The 15,242-nt window shown below is 40.3% G+C and overlaps 4 protein-coding genes across 4 annotated transcripts; 2 read left to right on the top strand and 2 right to left on the bottom strand.

The window, feature by feature from the left end:
- Positions 1–784: 784 nt before the first annotated feature.
- On the top strand, positions 785–1,927 carry LOC119554460 (60S ribosomal protein L18). Its single transcript, XM_037865371.1, has 4 exons — positions 785–807; positions 872–901; positions 1,186–1,272; positions 1,340–1,927. The coding sequence occupies exons 2-4, from the start codon at positions 899–901 to the stop codon at positions 1,814–1,816; spliced, it is 567 nt and encodes a 188-aa protein (XP_037721299.1). The 5' UTR covers positions 785–807; positions 872–898; the 3' UTR covers positions 1,817–1,927.
- On the bottom strand, positions 1,867–3,631 carry LOC119554459 (folliculin). Its single transcript, XM_037865370.1, has 3 exons — positions 2,395–3,631; positions 2,142–2,244; positions 1,867–2,082 (listed from the first exon to the last, which is right to left on the bottom strand). Exons 1-3 carry the CDS (start codon positions 3,557–3,559, stop codon positions 1,962–1,964), a joined length of 1,389 nt encoding a protein of 462 aa, XP_037721298.1. The 5' UTR covers positions 3,560–3,631; the 3' UTR covers positions 1,867–1,961.
- A 551-nt stretch (positions 3,632–4,182) lies between these two features.
- On the top strand, positions 4,183–4,906 carry LOC119555406. The gene is made up of 2 exons (XM_037866763.1): positions 4,183–4,700; positions 4,765–4,906. Exons 1-2 carry the CDS (start codon positions 4,183–4,185, stop codon positions 4,904–4,906), a joined length of 660 nt encoding a protein of 219 aa, XP_037722691.1.
- A 2,014-nt stretch (positions 4,907–6,920) lies between these two features.
- LOC119554453 lies at positions 6,921–8,150 on the bottom strand. Its single transcript, XM_037865365.1, has 2 exons — positions 7,553–8,150; positions 6,921–7,201 (listed from the first exon to the last, which is right to left on the bottom strand). The coding sequence occupies exons 1-2, from the start codon at positions 8,068–8,070 to the stop codon at positions 7,060–7,062; spliced, it is 660 nt and encodes a 219-aa protein (XP_037721293.1). The 5' UTR covers positions 8,071–8,150; the 3' UTR covers positions 6,921–7,059.
- Between the last annotated feature and the right edge of the window lie 7,092 nt (positions 8,151–15,242).

Genomic DNA, 15,242 nt, shown 5'->3' with positions numbered 1-15,242 from the left:
TTTATTTCGCTGTGAAAACGTAGTAGTATCTTGAGGTAAAATAACATATTTATAAGTCTTGTACCCGTATTCGACTTTCGAACGTTTTACTCGAACTTGTACCATTATGGGGTGGTATAGAAATCTCTTCAGACGACTTCGTTTCTTGAAAGCAGATATTTAATGAACTTTAAATTAAACAATGTACAGTTTCAAATGTTTCTGAAATTTATAAAAATGTATGTTTTGGAATACGTAGAGTATTTGTCTTTTACTTTTATATACGGCGGTGCCACCAAAATTGCAGAACTATCATTCAGCGTACGTTTCTTATGTGCATGAACATACATTTTCGTGGCACACCTGATTATATAAGTAAAATGAAATGGGTAACAGTCTATTATAAAAGTACATATTTTAAGTTCAGGGAAACAACTATTCCCATAAATGTAAATAAGCGTTTTTTAATTATATTAACCTACACGAGTGCCCCTAATAATTCCAATTGGAGATATGGTCAGGCAAGTAATGTTAAAATTGCTGACGTTGCCAGACTGTCGCGCAAACCAAATATTGTTTTTCGATTTTTTCAGTAAAATCAGAAGTTCAAAGTTGAATAAACACGTTCGGACCATATAATCTTCAATTCTAAATTTAATATTCATGTTAGAAGTATTTTTTAACGTTTCTTTCTATTTGGAAAATAATAATAAGTTGCGCCCTAACAGCACGCTGTAATGATAACAGCACGCACGGATATTTTAGCGTCTTGCTACTCCTGTATACAGCCACACTATTTTCTTTCTTTTGGCTTTCGTTTCCGGCGAGGTATGTGCAAGAAATTTATGCTCCACGTTTTTAGCTTAAATTAATGTATAATTCTAACTTTTAGCGTTGATTAGTACATTCAACAAAAGAAATGGTGGGTTCCCGACAAAAACTTCCAGCCATCATTGCGAGAAATGGGCGAATAACCTGCAAATGCCAGCGGAGCCCCAGCCCACGTGCACTGTGAAGCTTCCTGGCGATAAAATGCAAAAAAAAACAAATTATCTGTGCGCGGCATCTAGTTTGTGATCTTAAAACACCACACGATACGCCGATTAATTCAAAAGTGCTCAAAAATGCAGTAAACATTCGCACAGATGCTTGCTAACCGTTTCCCGGTCCAAAACATCGGTTCTAATTAGTGTTTTTCGCTTGCAGGGTATTGATATCAACCACAAGTACGATCGCAAGGTTCGCAGAACCGAGCCCAAATCCCAGGATGTGTACCTGCGCCTGCTGGTTAAGGTGAGGATTACAGATCTACACTAAGGAATACGTTGACTAATTTCTGTCTTTCCGTTTGCCCTTGCAGCTGTACCGCTTCCTCCAGCGCCGCACCAACAAGAAGTTCAACCGCATCGTCCTGAAGCGCTTGTTCATGAGCAAGATCAACCGCCCGCCGCTATCGCTGCAGCGCATCGCTCGTTTCTTCAAGGCCGCCAACCAGCCGGAGTCGACCATCGTGGTCGTCGGCACCGTCACCGATGATGCCCGCCTCCTGGTCGTGCCCAAGGTCTCTGTGTGCGCCCTGCACGTCACCCAGACCGCCCGGGAGCGCATCCTGAAGGCTGGCGGCGAGGTTCTGACCTTCGACCAACTGGCTCTCCGCTCGCCCACCGGCAAGAACACCCTGCTGCTGCAGGGCAGGCGTACCGCCCGCACCGCCTGCAAGCACTTCGGCAAGGCTCCCGGTGTGCCCCACTCGCACACCCGCCCCTATGTCCGCTCCAAGGGACGCAAGTTCGAGCGCGCTCGTGGTCGCCGCTCCAGCTGTGGCTACAAGAAGTAAGCGGCTGGCTGACTGGACTGGATTCGGCATCCTTTTGGTTAAGATATTGATTTTTCTCGCCGTCGCTTAAGCAGCGCGGCAATAAAGAAGTTTTATTCCAAAAGGTGAAAACGAATGTCCTAACTCTATGTGGTGTACACTTATCCTAGTGGAGGTGAGTGCTCCAGTAATTAATAACCGGTTGATCTTGCGGCTGCACGCCGAGCACCTTCTTCAGCTTGCCCTGGACGCTGGTGGATTTGGCATGGTTGAGGCAGGTCACTTTGCTAAAGGAGGCAGTTGGATTAAAAACTATAGCTGTTTTAATATAAGTAATGTTACTTACTTTTTCCACTCTTCGATGAGCACCTTGGTCTGTTTGTTTAGCACCAGTTCTGTAAAGTTCTTCTCCTCCACTGCCTTTAGAAGTTTAACCATCAAATCTGGCACTACAGGGAAAGAATTTAATTAGTTATCAGGAGTGTATCAACAACTTATCAGTAGATTTCAGCATCTTTAACAACTAGAATGCTCAGCAGAAGGAACTGTTATAAATTCAAATTTTTAAGCTTCTTGGCTCAAATTAAAACCTTGCTTACATTTTCTGGGCAACTCTCCAGGCCATTTGACCGAGACTTCGTGTCCGTTGACGTGTTTGTCCAGAAAGTCGATTCGAAATACCGAGCTACTGGCCATGGGAACGGCTATGTCGTTGGAGACGGATATGATTTTGTACTCGGAGCTGATGGAGTGCTGATGCTGGGCATCGATCCGCATCAGATTGTGCATCGGCTCGGGCAGGAGTTTCTTCAGGCAGACCATTAACTGGAAAGTCTTAATCGGATCCCCGCGGACCACAATCTTGACCCCAGTCAAGGCACAATAGCACACCGTGGCGAACTCCTCCTTGCGCACCACACTCTTGAGATGTCGCAGCGAGAAGAACTCCTCCTGATCGGGGTCGTCGATGCTTTCGATCATGGGCAGGGTGGAGCTGTTGTAGGTGAGTCGCTGGGCGGGAGGACGGCCGCTACTTTGTGGAGGCAGCCACGGAAGGTTGCCAAAGGTGACGTGCTCGGTGAGGAAGCGGGATCCGGCCAGCAGGAGCCACGAGAAGTGCGAGTGCAGCTGGGCGAAGATGTGCTCCTCGCCCGTCAGTTCCAGCAGCGAGCGGGAGGTGTGCATCAGGAATTGGGCGCCAGATAGACGCCTTTGTCTCTCCGAGTAGGTCAACTCCTCCGTCTCCTTGGTCTTCTTGGCAGCTGCCTGCAGCTCCGTGGACACCTTCTTCAAGTGCTCGGCTAGGAAGGGCTTGATGTTCAGCAGGAAGTACTTGTCCTTCATCAGGACTATGATGGAGAAGAGCTGCGAGTAGCCGCGGGCTTGCAGGTCGCTCAGCCGGAAGGTATGGCTCAGAATGTGACCCCTCGCCGAGTCCCCGAAGAACACAAACTCGCCGTCCTTGCTGGCGTCCGTGCCATTGCTGAGACTGAGAACCGCCGCCTGCTTGACCAGATTGGCCACCTCCGGCAGGACCGCCACCTTGGTGCTTACAAAGGTGGCCCCGCTCTCCGTGTCCCTGCTGTAAATTGCACTGTTGTTCCTGCCCATCGAGTAGTTGCAGGCGGAGCAGGACTTCTGGGTCTGCTGCTGCTGCTCCAGGGGCAGGTCCTCCAGCTTGGTGTCCCGCAGCGTCTGGGTGCAGAAGATGGCGCAGGGACCGTGCGCCTCGCAGAAGTGGCACAGCGCTATCACGGCGTTCATCGCGGGTGGATAAGATCGACGATTTTGCAGGGGTTATGTTATTGTTTATTTTATTAGTTAATAATACTGGAGTGACCAGATGCGCGGGAGTGTCGAAATGGCAAACATTGAGTTCGAAAAATATCACCGAAAATATTTGTTGCGATAGTTTTCTTCGAAAATTTAAATTTGGCGGGAAATCGAATAATTTTAATAGGGAAAAATGTTATTGTAGTTTTATTCATCCTTAAGAAACCGATTTGTTTTTAAATGTTCCCTCGCTTAAACGTTTTCACCAACTTTATTCTTCAACAATCTTTCTGCAAAAAACCGCATTATAAATGGGTACATTTCTTAAATTTGTTCCTTTAATAAAATACAATTATGGAAAATACCTTTTTTTAAATGGATCAAAGTACAAGAAATTCCAGTCAGTTAACTCCGATTGCGGTAAGATGGCCTGTATTTATTTACCAAATTACTTATGCAGAACGAAGAGAGTTTTACGTCTTTATAACCTACTTTGTTGAGGATTCTAATTGGTTGGGTCAATATTTATTTATTTCCCAACGCAGCGCAGATCGGTACCGATTTAAGTGGTCTTCATTCTTGAAAAGTATTGTGCCACTGGCAGTCGTTTTACAATGCAACTGTTGGACTGGATATACTTGATTTCCGGCCTATTCCCTTTGGTTAGATGTGCCTACGATGTGGTGGACCCGTCAGTTGGTCAAAATATTACGGAGTATCTGCATGCCCGCCAGAAGAGACATCAACTGATCTACAGCAATGGAGGAACCATTCGATTGGTAGTGGGACCCGTGATGGCCACCCAACTGGAGGATCCCGTAGTCTGGCGCAGCATGGTTTACTATTATACTCTGCATTTTGGAGCATTTACGCTGCCATCGGCTCCACTTTATCCGTGGGACAAATGGGAGACGATCTTCGCCCGTTCGTTGCAGGAGAAGATCAGGAGTTTGGATGAATCCCACGAAGACGACACTCGCACATTTGTCTACACTGCTTTGGAGAACTATATGGACCAGGTCAGTGGATCGGTGGGTCGGGGTCGACAGTGTCTGCTGCGCGGGATCTGCGAAAATGCCCAGGTTCATCATCATGTCGGAATCATGGCGGAACTTTTAAACGTTCTTCTCACGTAAGTTTAAGTTTTAAAAAGGTTTATCTAAAAAAAAAATATTTAAAATGATTAATTATCACAGACCTGGTAGAACGCGTTTAGATATCTCCTATACGGAAGCCTTAGCAGCTGGGAAAGCTGGAATAGATTGTTTATCACGTTATACAGATTGTCCAAGAGGTGAAAGTGTCTTAGATGCATACGCTGTGGATGTAGAACATTAAGGAAAAGTGTAATTATAAAGACTGTACATTTTAAATTTATATTGGAATAAAAAAAGTACAACATGTATTAGCACTAAGCTCGCAATTTAAAATTTTAAGGTAAGGTAGTTTTGGTCGTGGTTAATTTACAGGGTTGTGAAAATAAAAATATTTAATAAATAAACAGGCTTAAAATAAAATATTCTTAAAAAAAAACAATTCAACTTGTTAAGACTTCGTCAGTTTATAGTAGCAATACATGATGGACTATAAGCCCTCACAATAATGCAACAAAACCTCATTTTCCAGCGGACCCGAAAGAATTATATCTTCAATAAATTCAGTTAATTTATAGATTACCACTGATAGCACTTTTCAGTTGGATCAACAGCAATCACTCGTCAAGCTGGCAGTAATCTCAACCCACCTGAACCATCTTGGTACTCCGATGAATTTTTAACACTAATTGCAAGTGTTTTGCGCCCTAGTCACGGCCACGCCCTCCCAAGCTCCGCCGACTTGGGGATCCCGCCTCTGGTAAACCAGAAACATGAGTGCAGCCCAACAGCCCCCAGCTTCTGGGCGAAAAATCCGTTAACATTAATGGCTTGTGGCTGGTGCAACGCGGGCCGGGAAAACGCAGCAAAAGCCAACACACGACCGCCATTTTGTCAACAATGGCGTCAATTAAATGGAAAATGCAGCACCACCAACAACAACCGCCGAGATCCAAGCTCCAAGCCCAAGAACACCAACAGCAACAACGAAAGACAATAAATGCGTCTTAAGTGGCACATTAGGCTCTCGCAGACGCCGACGGACGGAGAAGAGGATGCGTTTTTACAGGGTGCAGCAGGTGCCATCTTAAACTTAAATTTAAAAAAAAATGTGTTGGAAGTTCCTTAAAGCATCCGTTAATGCTCGGATTAAAACGAAATGTATTTACTTACCAAAAATCAACTAGAACTTATTTTAGAAAAATATTTTCCTTTCTCATTGACTTATATTTTAGTTTTATTTATAATTATAAATATTTAGGTTTTTCATAAAATATATTTAAGAAAATTAATTTTTATAAATTAAAAAATAATATTAGGTTTCTATAATTTTTAAGACTATTTTAAAAACAATTTTATTACAAAAAATGGGTTTTCAAATCGCCAACCTTTTTAAGAACTCAATGAAAAACTGCGATAGGCTTACGACTTATACGTTCAACAAATTCCTAATTATTATCACACTTGGTCACTTAGAATTGTTGAAATCCGGTTCGAATAGATTTCTGTGATATTGATATATCGGATATTCCAAGCACCCTGTTCAGAATCATCAGCTGCGCCTTGTGTGCACAGCTAATTCAAATGCGATTATGACAACGCGAACAACGAAGGAGCTAAGCGGCGGAAAAGACAAGGAGGGGAGGGGGGTGAAAGTGGAGAAAGTGGGGCGAAGGAACCATGCAAAGTGCAGTTGGCGCAGCGAAAGGGGGCGGTTTCGGGGGAGGCCAGCACAACTTTGCGGTGTTTGAACTTGTGATGGTGCAGAGGAATAGGTAACTAATGTCTGCGGCTGCCGTGTTTATGCGGCAGCATTACCAAGATGATGGAAAAATGGGTTACAAGCTGACTTTTAGCAAAAGAAACAAAAAAAGATGCTTAAGAAATTCAGTTTAAAGAACTGATACCGATTTATAATGCAAAACAAGCTCTTAAAATAAATCTTTAATATTTTTAGAAAAAAAAAACAGTGCGTATGATTAATATATTTTTGTAAATTTTAGTAACTCACAGATCTGTTTTATTCTTTTGCTAATCTGATTTTTTCTTAAAGAAAACTAGACTTTGTAGTGGATATTAATTTTTACTTTATTTTTCCAATATCTGCACTTGTTTTCCAGAAACCACATAACACAATTTTCCCCGCATAAACCCATTTGCATCTGGTATGCCTGCATCGATGTGCACACATGCTCATCCTCGAGACGAGTCAACACAGTTTCCTGGCCCCTCAGACATGCTTCCGTGCATTTCCGCCCCAAATTATGCAGCAAGAACAAGCGAAATCCGACATCAGGACAAGACCCATTAGACATGCACTTTGATTTGGCTGAAAACTTTATTGCGGATCCCCACTCTCTTCCGTGTTTCACAGAAATCCGCAGCAGCAGCAGTAAATCAATCATCTTCCTCAATCAAAAGCCCGTCGAGGATGTTTAGACCCCGAGGACAGGACCTGTAGAGGCCCAGACAATTCGCTCCACCTTTTCCGGCGGCATAGGCCTCATGATAGGAGTTATCCAGATCCGCTTTGCCAGGACTAAAATGGAGAAAATTATTTTGAGGTTATAAGATTATAATAGAGATTTATTCAAATTTATGTAGCCCATATTATGAGATCATGGGTATCAAAAAAATTGGAGTAGTAAGAATAACATAATTTCAAAAAGGGTCTTTAATGTTATGGTTTATTTCTGACCATCTTTGTATTATTTAAAAAAGACAACCGTTAAGATCTACATAATAAGCGTGAAATTAAAAATAAAAACGTTGGTTAATTTGTTTTAAATTGGGATCACTTTTTTTAAAACTTATTTTAGATATACAAAATACAACTTATAGAAGATATACAAAATTAAAATCTTTCGGTTTTTTATAGCTTTTGCCTTACCTGAGTATGATATCCATTATTTCCGAGAACACACCGATGTGGTGATGTATCTGGGCGTTTTCGCAGATGGACCGGAGAAGGCACTGCCTGCCCATGGACAGGTCGTTGTTCCTTCTGCCCATGTACTCCTCCAGTGCAGTGTAGACCAAAAGCCTGGCGTCGTCGGCATATCGCACCCCTCCATTGGCCGTATGCCGCTCGATATTCCGTTTCATGTGCTCCAAGGATCGGGCAAAGGTGCTCTCCCACTTGTCCCACGGCCAGATGGGCGATGTGGGCAGGGAATAGGAGCCACCTTGGAGCGTGAAGGATAGCACACAGGATCGAAAGGAAACCTTGTCCCCCAGTGGAATGGGTGTCGAAGGACCAATGCTGAACTTCATGGATCCACTGTTCTGGTAGATCAGCCATCGCTTCTGCCGGTGTCCCATAAACTCCGTAAGATTTCGAGAGGTGAGTCCCAGGGATGGCAGGGTGAGCAGACCCACCGCCAAGAGCAGACCCGTTGTCCACATCATGCTCTCAACGACTAACTGCAGGTGTAGGCGTCACAGCCTTAACTCGTTTTCAAATCGCCCGTGAATTAAGTGAGCCATCATCTCTGGATGACAAGTGGAAATTTCGGAGGCACAAACATTTGGTCAGGCAATTAGCATTACGGATTTGACTAGAATTTGATTACACTGACGCAAGAATTTTGACGAACATAGAGCTATATCAGTATTTAATTTTGAGTAAAAGCAAAAGAGTGTTCTATGATTTTAAAGTATACCCTTAGAATATATATTTTATAGGCCAAACAGAATTTTTTAATTTGCTTTTTGAATCTTAATTTCTTTTGTTATATTCTGGATTGTTATGGTACCTTTTCTATTTATCGCAGAATGTAGAAATATTGAAAAAATATCTAACACTTGCCAAATACATCTTTGTAGCCCATTATTTTTCCATGTGTGCCCAATCCGTTTTGGTTTTCTATTTGCACACGTGAGTGGAAAACTGAGTGGACAACAGCAACCTATTTGGGTTCGGCCCAAATGAAGTGACCCAAAGCAGCCCAGATCAAGATGAAAGGTCACAAAAATATGAGGGGAAAAAGACCCACTTAGGAGACCATTAAAATGGGTGAAATCTTCGCACACAATCAGCCTGCAGAGCGATGAAACGAAAAATGTTTTGCAAATTATTTAGACAAATACGGGAAGTAGCACCAAACCAATGTAGCAACCAGATAATATCCTTTTTCGGGTTGCTTTGTGATTTGTCGACGTGGCCGGAAATGAAAAGCAAATAGCTGTAGCAGCACCAGCAGCAGTAGGGAAATAAATTTGCTTAAATAACAGCAGTGGCAACGGCAACAATCGGAAAACAGCAAACAGAGCTGCAAGCAGCAAAGTTGAAGGAGGTGGAAATGGATTCAGACCGCAGAGGCACCCACAAATGGTTACGCGATACAGAAAAACCCATGTGGGTGGACATGTCTAACAAAATCACAATGCCGCGCAACTTTTCCAGCCCACTTCCATCCACCTGTCCCTCGGACATTTCCGCTTTCTGGGAACAACAAGCAACTCGCACAAGAAATATATTCGTGTTGACAATTTGAATGATTTATAGAAAATGCGTGCAGACGAAGTTTTCACTCCAACCAAAATAGATGGGCAAAAAAGCAAATAACTTATGGCCTATGCGTAGGCGTAAATGAAAAAATCAACAAAACCCGTCGATTTAGAGTAATAAACCCGATTAGTGGGCACGTGTTTAGCTCTTTAGATGAAGTACTTCTTTGATTTGGCCAGTCATTGTGGATCTTTTAGTGTAGAAAGTCACCTTTTCTAAGCATTTCTTAAAAATAGATTCTTAATAGATACATTCCAACATGTTTATCATCTATCTATCTAGTAAATGATGTGTTCATATTTATACCCTTGCAGAGGGTATATTGATTTCAGTCAGAAGTTTGCAACGCAGTGAAGGAGACGTTTCCGACCCCATAAAGTATATATATTCTTGATCAGCATGACTAGACGAGTCGATCTAGCCATGTCCGTCTGTCCGTCTGTCCGTCTGTCCGTCCGTTTCTACGCAAACTAGTCTCTCAGTTTTAAAGCTATCGGGCTGAAACTTTCCCGAAAGTCTTATATCTTTTGCAGGTAGTATATAAGTCGGAACCAGCCGGATCGGACAACTATATCTTATAGCTCCCATAGGAATAATCGGACAAAAAAATTTAAAAAAATTATATCTTTGGTGTTTTTTAGCCTATAACCTCCTAAGCTTGGAAATAACACTTTTTAATTAGTTTTGAATTTTGAATTAAATTTTATCGAAATCGGATGACTATATCATATAGCTGCCATAGGAACGATCGGAAAATTTGTGGAAAAATAATATGAAACAAATTATAGCTTCGGTGTTTTTCAACATATAACCTCCAACGCTTGGAAATAACACTTTTTAATTAGTTTTGAATTTAATTTTATCAAAATCGGGCGACTATATCATATAGCTGCCATAGGAACGATCGGAAAATTGGTGGGAAAATAATATGAAACAAATTATAGCTTCGGTGTTTTTTAACATATAACCTCCTACGCTTGGAAATAACATATTTTAATTAGTTCTGAATTTCGAATTTAATTTGATCAAAATCGGACGACTATATTATATAGCTGCCATAGGAACGATCGGAAAATTGGTGGAAAAATAATATGAAACAAATTATAGCTTCGGTGTTTTTTAACATATAACCTTTAACGCTTGGAAATAACATTTTTTTATTAGTTCTGAATTTCGAATTTAATTTTATCAAAATCGGAAGACTATATCATATAGCTGCCATAGGAACGATCGGAAAATTGGTAGGAAAATAATATGAAACAAATTATAGCTTCGCTGTTTTTTGACATATTATCTTATACTATTGGGAATATCATTTTTTGTGTTTTTAAATTTAATAATTATAGCTGCAAGGGTATATAAGCTTCGGCTTGACGAAGCTAACTTCCTTTCTTGTTTTTTTTAATTTTTAAACAGAGTTTAATAAAACAGTAGAAGAGGCCACTAATATAATTGTTTAAAAATATTTAAAACTCATTCGTATGTAAAAAAGTTTAAAACTTTAACTAAATTTTAATTATGTTTAACAATTATTAATCGAAATAATTTCTTTGCAAAGAGATAGTAATTTTCGGGGCCTAACTTTATGGGTTTTAGCAGCTAGCCATGTAATTTTTATGTCTCTGGTTCATCTGCATTACTTGAGACTAGTCCTGATTTATTAGTGCTTATGTGCTCCTGCTTGCAATATTTTTGGCAAAAGCTTGTTCCATAGCAACATCGTCGTATCTCATGCTCTGTCATATGACATTGCACATGTTTTGCCCCCGGCTGCCTTGCCATATTTTTACTTGGCCCCTTCGCAGGCTCCTTTAGCCCAATTTGGCACAGCCAGAAACTTTATTTTCCTTGGCCGCAATTAGGCAGCGGGAAAGTAAGGAGCAGGATCTGGAAAAACAATATCTGAAGTGGGCCTGTTCCGCCCACCAGAACATTTCTCCAACTGTCACAGGCAGCCTGAAAAGGCAAAAAAAAGGACAGAGAAACAAGCAAGTAACTGTGACACCCAATGGACTCGTAGCTACCTCATTCGACCTTCTTCTGAGGCCCCCAAAAAAACGACTCCCCAGAGCGAAGTTCTTCTTCTTCAATTTCTCACACAAACTGTATATAATATTTATTATGTTGGCATAATAAATTGCAACATGAGGCAGATTCATTTTCGCACTTGCGGACATTTTTCATTTTGTTGCCCGCCGGGCAGCAGCTGCTTGGACTTGGCGGTGCGACAGGAAAGGTGGGTGGTTCCTTTTTTGTGGGTTTGTGGGTGGTGGGTGGTGGGCGGTGCTTTTGGGCGGCGGTCGACAGCGAAAGAAGCGTTGGCGCCACATTCATGTCGCCACTGCTGTCCTCGTTGCGGTGCTGCAACTGATGAGCAAAAAATACTTGTTGCCATCTTCTAGTTACAGCTTAACAGCACTGTCAGTTCAAGTATCTTTTGAATATAAATGAATATTGAAGACCCGTATTTTTATTAACGATAAATCACTGTTCATGTCAATAAATATGGCCATCAGTTAGATACTTAAAAATGAGCAATCTCAACAAAGTATTTAGATTCAACTTTAGAATTCCAATATAGGAAATATAGAAATAAAGTAATTCTTCCATACTTATACAAAATAAACCCATATATTTATTTGTCCTTAGGTGTGTTTTTAAATGTTTTAAAAAGAAGAAAATGAAATAATAACATTTATTTTTATATTCTTTTCTTATTATAATTCTAATAGTTATATATATTATAATAATATACAATTTAATAATATAAAAAACGAATTAGTTAATGACAAAAACTATTTTGGGTTGAGTAATGAGTTAAGTTAAGTCTTTTCATATAAAATTGTTTAGAATAGTAGAAAAGTAAATAAAATATAATAAGAGAACACCATTTATATGACTCAAGCCCAACATTAAAAAAAAGGGTATTAAATTATTGCTGATAAATGTAGTACAGCCAAACAGGTGACTTTCTTCTCTGCACTGCTCCACCTGTTCTTCCTAGCCTTCCATGCCCTGCCATGTGCGCATTTTAAAAGGGAAATTTAATAAACCTTGTCCTATTTCATGCTCATTAGTGTCATGATAAATTGTGGAGCCACGTAACCGGAGCGAAGAGGAGGTGGATGGGGGGCAGGGGGCAGGGGTCGGGGCCATTTCTCAGGTGAGAACGCTGAAAAGATGGGAATCGCGATGCCCATGTAAATGTAGCCCCGGCATACAAACACACATAAGTTCAGAGGGCAGTGGCGTTTAACTGTTGCACACTGCACACACCCACACCCCACACTCAAATGGCCATAAATTAGAAAAGTTCTCCTCTGATGCGGACAAGTTGCCTTTGATTTGCCAGTTTTGTTTGCCGTTTTATAGCCGTTTAATGTGCTGACATGTCGGCAATTACAAGAGAAAGATTGTCTGCAATCGGTGGGCTGGGAAATGTAAATGGGTCTGGGTGGGTGTACGAGTTCATAGAGCTCACATAAATTCAGGCAATAATCTCATTGTTTTCACATCCGCTTCAATGCGCGGTTTTTATCACGCATCGGGCGAGGCGAGAACTGAAAACCGAGACACTTTTCCCCATCTGTTTGCACTTCTTGTTGTTGTCAACAAAGTTTTGCAGACACAATATGTCTGCGGCAGTCGGTTGTCTATATGTACATATTTGTATCCATGGATGGGGGATACCCCCTTTGGTTGATCTGTCCGTCCGTCTAACTGAGCAGTGTCTGTCCTCCGGTGGCTGCCATCTGCCAACTGATGTAGCTACTTTTATGGTTGATGTTATTACTTTTTTGCTGCTGCCTCCACTGACGCCCGGCTTTTCCATTTCCCCTCGCTTTTCCTCCAGGTTTCCCACCAGCTGATGCTGCGGTATGCAACAGCACAAAAAGTTTAAGGTTGAAGACAATCTGATCCCCAGGACGGGAATTCGTATATACACTGGAAAATGACGCAGCAATGCGTTTCCAAAGATATATTTCAATTTGCGTACAGGCCACTATCCTAACACTCTTTACTAAGCTCTAAAAGGTATTTATTTTTCCTAATATTTTAACTGATCCATTTGATTAGTCGATATCATCAAAATAATCAACCAACTATTTAATATTCAAGTGATCTTTTGAACTTAAATGATATATCCAATAAAAAATCGCAATCAAAAATTGTAAAATATACTATAATATTTTTAGCTTAATCTCTAAAAATACATTTTATTTTATTTTTTCTTAATATTTCAACTGATATGTACTATGCTTGAATCGAATAATATTTTTTTCGTGAATGAATGCTATCATCAAACTGATATTATATTTTCAAGTGATTTGTTTAAATAAGAGTAAAATAATATATTGATAATATTAAAAATTAATATGATAATAAATCCTAAACATCTTAAAAAAATCTTTTAAACGTAGTTCCTAATAAAAAAAAATTCTAACATCATACTAACAATTAAGTGATTTAATTTGGTACTTAAAATCAGAGTTTTAAGATACTTTTCAATATATTTGAGTTTTCCAAAGCAAATATTTTTTGTAAACTTAACTAGGTGTTTATTAAAAAAGTGTTAATGTTTATTATTACCTCGTGTTGAAGGAGACACAACCTCCCCTTCAGGGTATCTAACATAACTAACTTGAGCAGCTGGTTATTGTTTTTTATGCTAGTTGCAGCATTGCTTTTTGCCTTTGTGGCTGCAGCTGCACTTCAGACGTCGCCATCCTCGTGGCTTGGCGGCGACATTTAAAGCGCCATGAATATGCAAAACTTTTACACTTGCTTTTTATGCGCAAATGTATAAATTGAGGGAAAAATGAAGAGGCAAGGAAAACAAACGCCGCTGGCGGCAAGGATATTTTTTGTGCTCTCCGGGCTCAGCACTATTAGTCGCCAGCATTGGCAACTGGCAACTTGTGCCGCCAGGATGCCAGGATGCTAGGATCCTGGGATCCGGGGAAGCTGAAACGCCCGCCCCCTCCATCTCGTAATAATTCTTCAATAATAACGCAGAGGAGTTGGCGGAGGCCAAAGCGTTTGTCGGTTAGGTGGGAAATGGGTTCCGGCAGATCCGGAGTTCCGGGCTTTCCACTGCTGCAGCCAACTCCATTGCGGGCTATAAAATAAACACTCACTCACTGCTGCCACAGCTCCTTGTCGCGTTATCCTTTTTCCAGCAGCTTCTCATAGTGCACTGAGAAAAAAATTAGATAGACTTTAGACAGATCTGGATTTTGGATTTGTTTTTTAATGTGAAATATTGCTGCAAGTACTTATATAAATATGATATGATATGATGATATGATATGAAAAATGATAGTTATCTGTCTGCCAATTTTAAATTGATTTAATAATTATATATATTATATATTATAATACCAATCTAACATGGAAAATGTATTTGAAACACATTTTTACGTGTGAACATTTGACTACAAATTATAATAAAATATAAAAGTTATTTTTATCATACTGTGATCAATAAAAATTTCAATGGTCATGCTTATTTTCTTAACTATAATTTATAAAGATGAGATCCTTTACGTCAGAAATATAATATTTTTGTTCTGACAATATACATTTATTTTACATAGATAATTTACATACATATAAGTCTTCGATTGGTAAATAATTTATACATTATTTATTTATTACTATGATATTATCATCATTCTATGGGCATGCATTCCGGCTCCATTTCAGGTGAAGAAGTTTTACTTTTATACTTAAGATTTAAAAAAGTGACTTTACAGGCTAACCATTTTTATAAACAGCCATGAATGCCAATTAAATCGATAGATTCCAGAATTGATTCTCAAAGGATATCCGATTTATTTTTAGTGCACAGTTTCTTCTTTGCGTTTTTTGTCACTAGCTGCGGTTTAAGTTTTCGTGCTTCTTTCTCGGGTTTTTCATTTTTTTCCGCAACTGCGGCTTGCTGAAATTTGTTTGCATTTGCAATGCAGAATTAAATTATTGCTTCCCCTACACCCAGCCCAGTCTAACTTTCTGTCTGCTGCTGTTGCGGTTTTTCCATGTTGCTGCTGCTGTTTGTTGCTGCATGTTG

The sequence above is a fragment of the Drosophila subpulchrella genome, chromosome 3L (genome assembly GCF_014743375.2).
Source record: "Drosophila subpulchrella strain 33 F10 #4 breed RU33 chromosome 3L, RU_Dsub_v1.1 Primary Assembly, whole genome shotgun sequence".
NCBI lineage: Eukaryota > Metazoa > Arthropoda > Insecta > Diptera > Drosophilidae > Drosophila > Drosophila subpulchrella.
The sequence above is the reverse complement of the archived record's forward strand: the minus strand, read 5'-3'. Positions and strand labels throughout refer to the sequence as shown.

Coding starts and splice junctions, on each gene's coding strand:
- LOC119554460 (XM_037865371.1), top strand. Junction 1,273..1,339: donor ACCTGCGCCTGCTGGTTAAG/GTGAGGATTACA, acceptor TTGCCCTTGCAG/CTGTACCGCTTCCTCCAGCG.
- LOC119554459 (XM_037865370.1), bottom strand. CDS start 3,559: ATGAACGCCGTGATAGCGCTGTGCCACTTCTGCGAGGCGCACGGTCCC. Junction 2,245..2,394: donor TGGAGAGTTGCCCAGAAAAT/GTAAGCAAGGTT, acceptor CTTTCCCTGTAG/TGCCAGATTTGATGGTTAAA. Junction 2,083..2,141: donor CTCATCGAAGAGTGGAAAAA/GTAAGTAACATT, acceptor TGCCTCCTTTAG/CAAAGTGACCTGCCTCAACC.
- LOC119555406 (XM_037866763.1), top strand. CDS start 4,183: ATGCAACTGTTGGACTGGATATACTTGATTTCCGGCCTATTCCCTTTG. Junction 4,701..4,764: donor CTTTTAAACGTTCTTCTCAC/GTAAGTTTAAGT, acceptor TAATTATCACAG/ACCTGGTAGAACGCGTTTAG.
- LOC119554453 (XM_037865365.1), bottom strand. CDS start 8,070: ATGATGTGGACAACGGGTCTGCTCTTGGCGGTGGGTCTGCTCACCCTG. Junction 7,202..7,552: donor ATAATGGATATCATACTCAG/GTAAGGCAAAAG, acceptor TCTCCATTTTAG/TCCTGGCAAAGCGGATCTGG.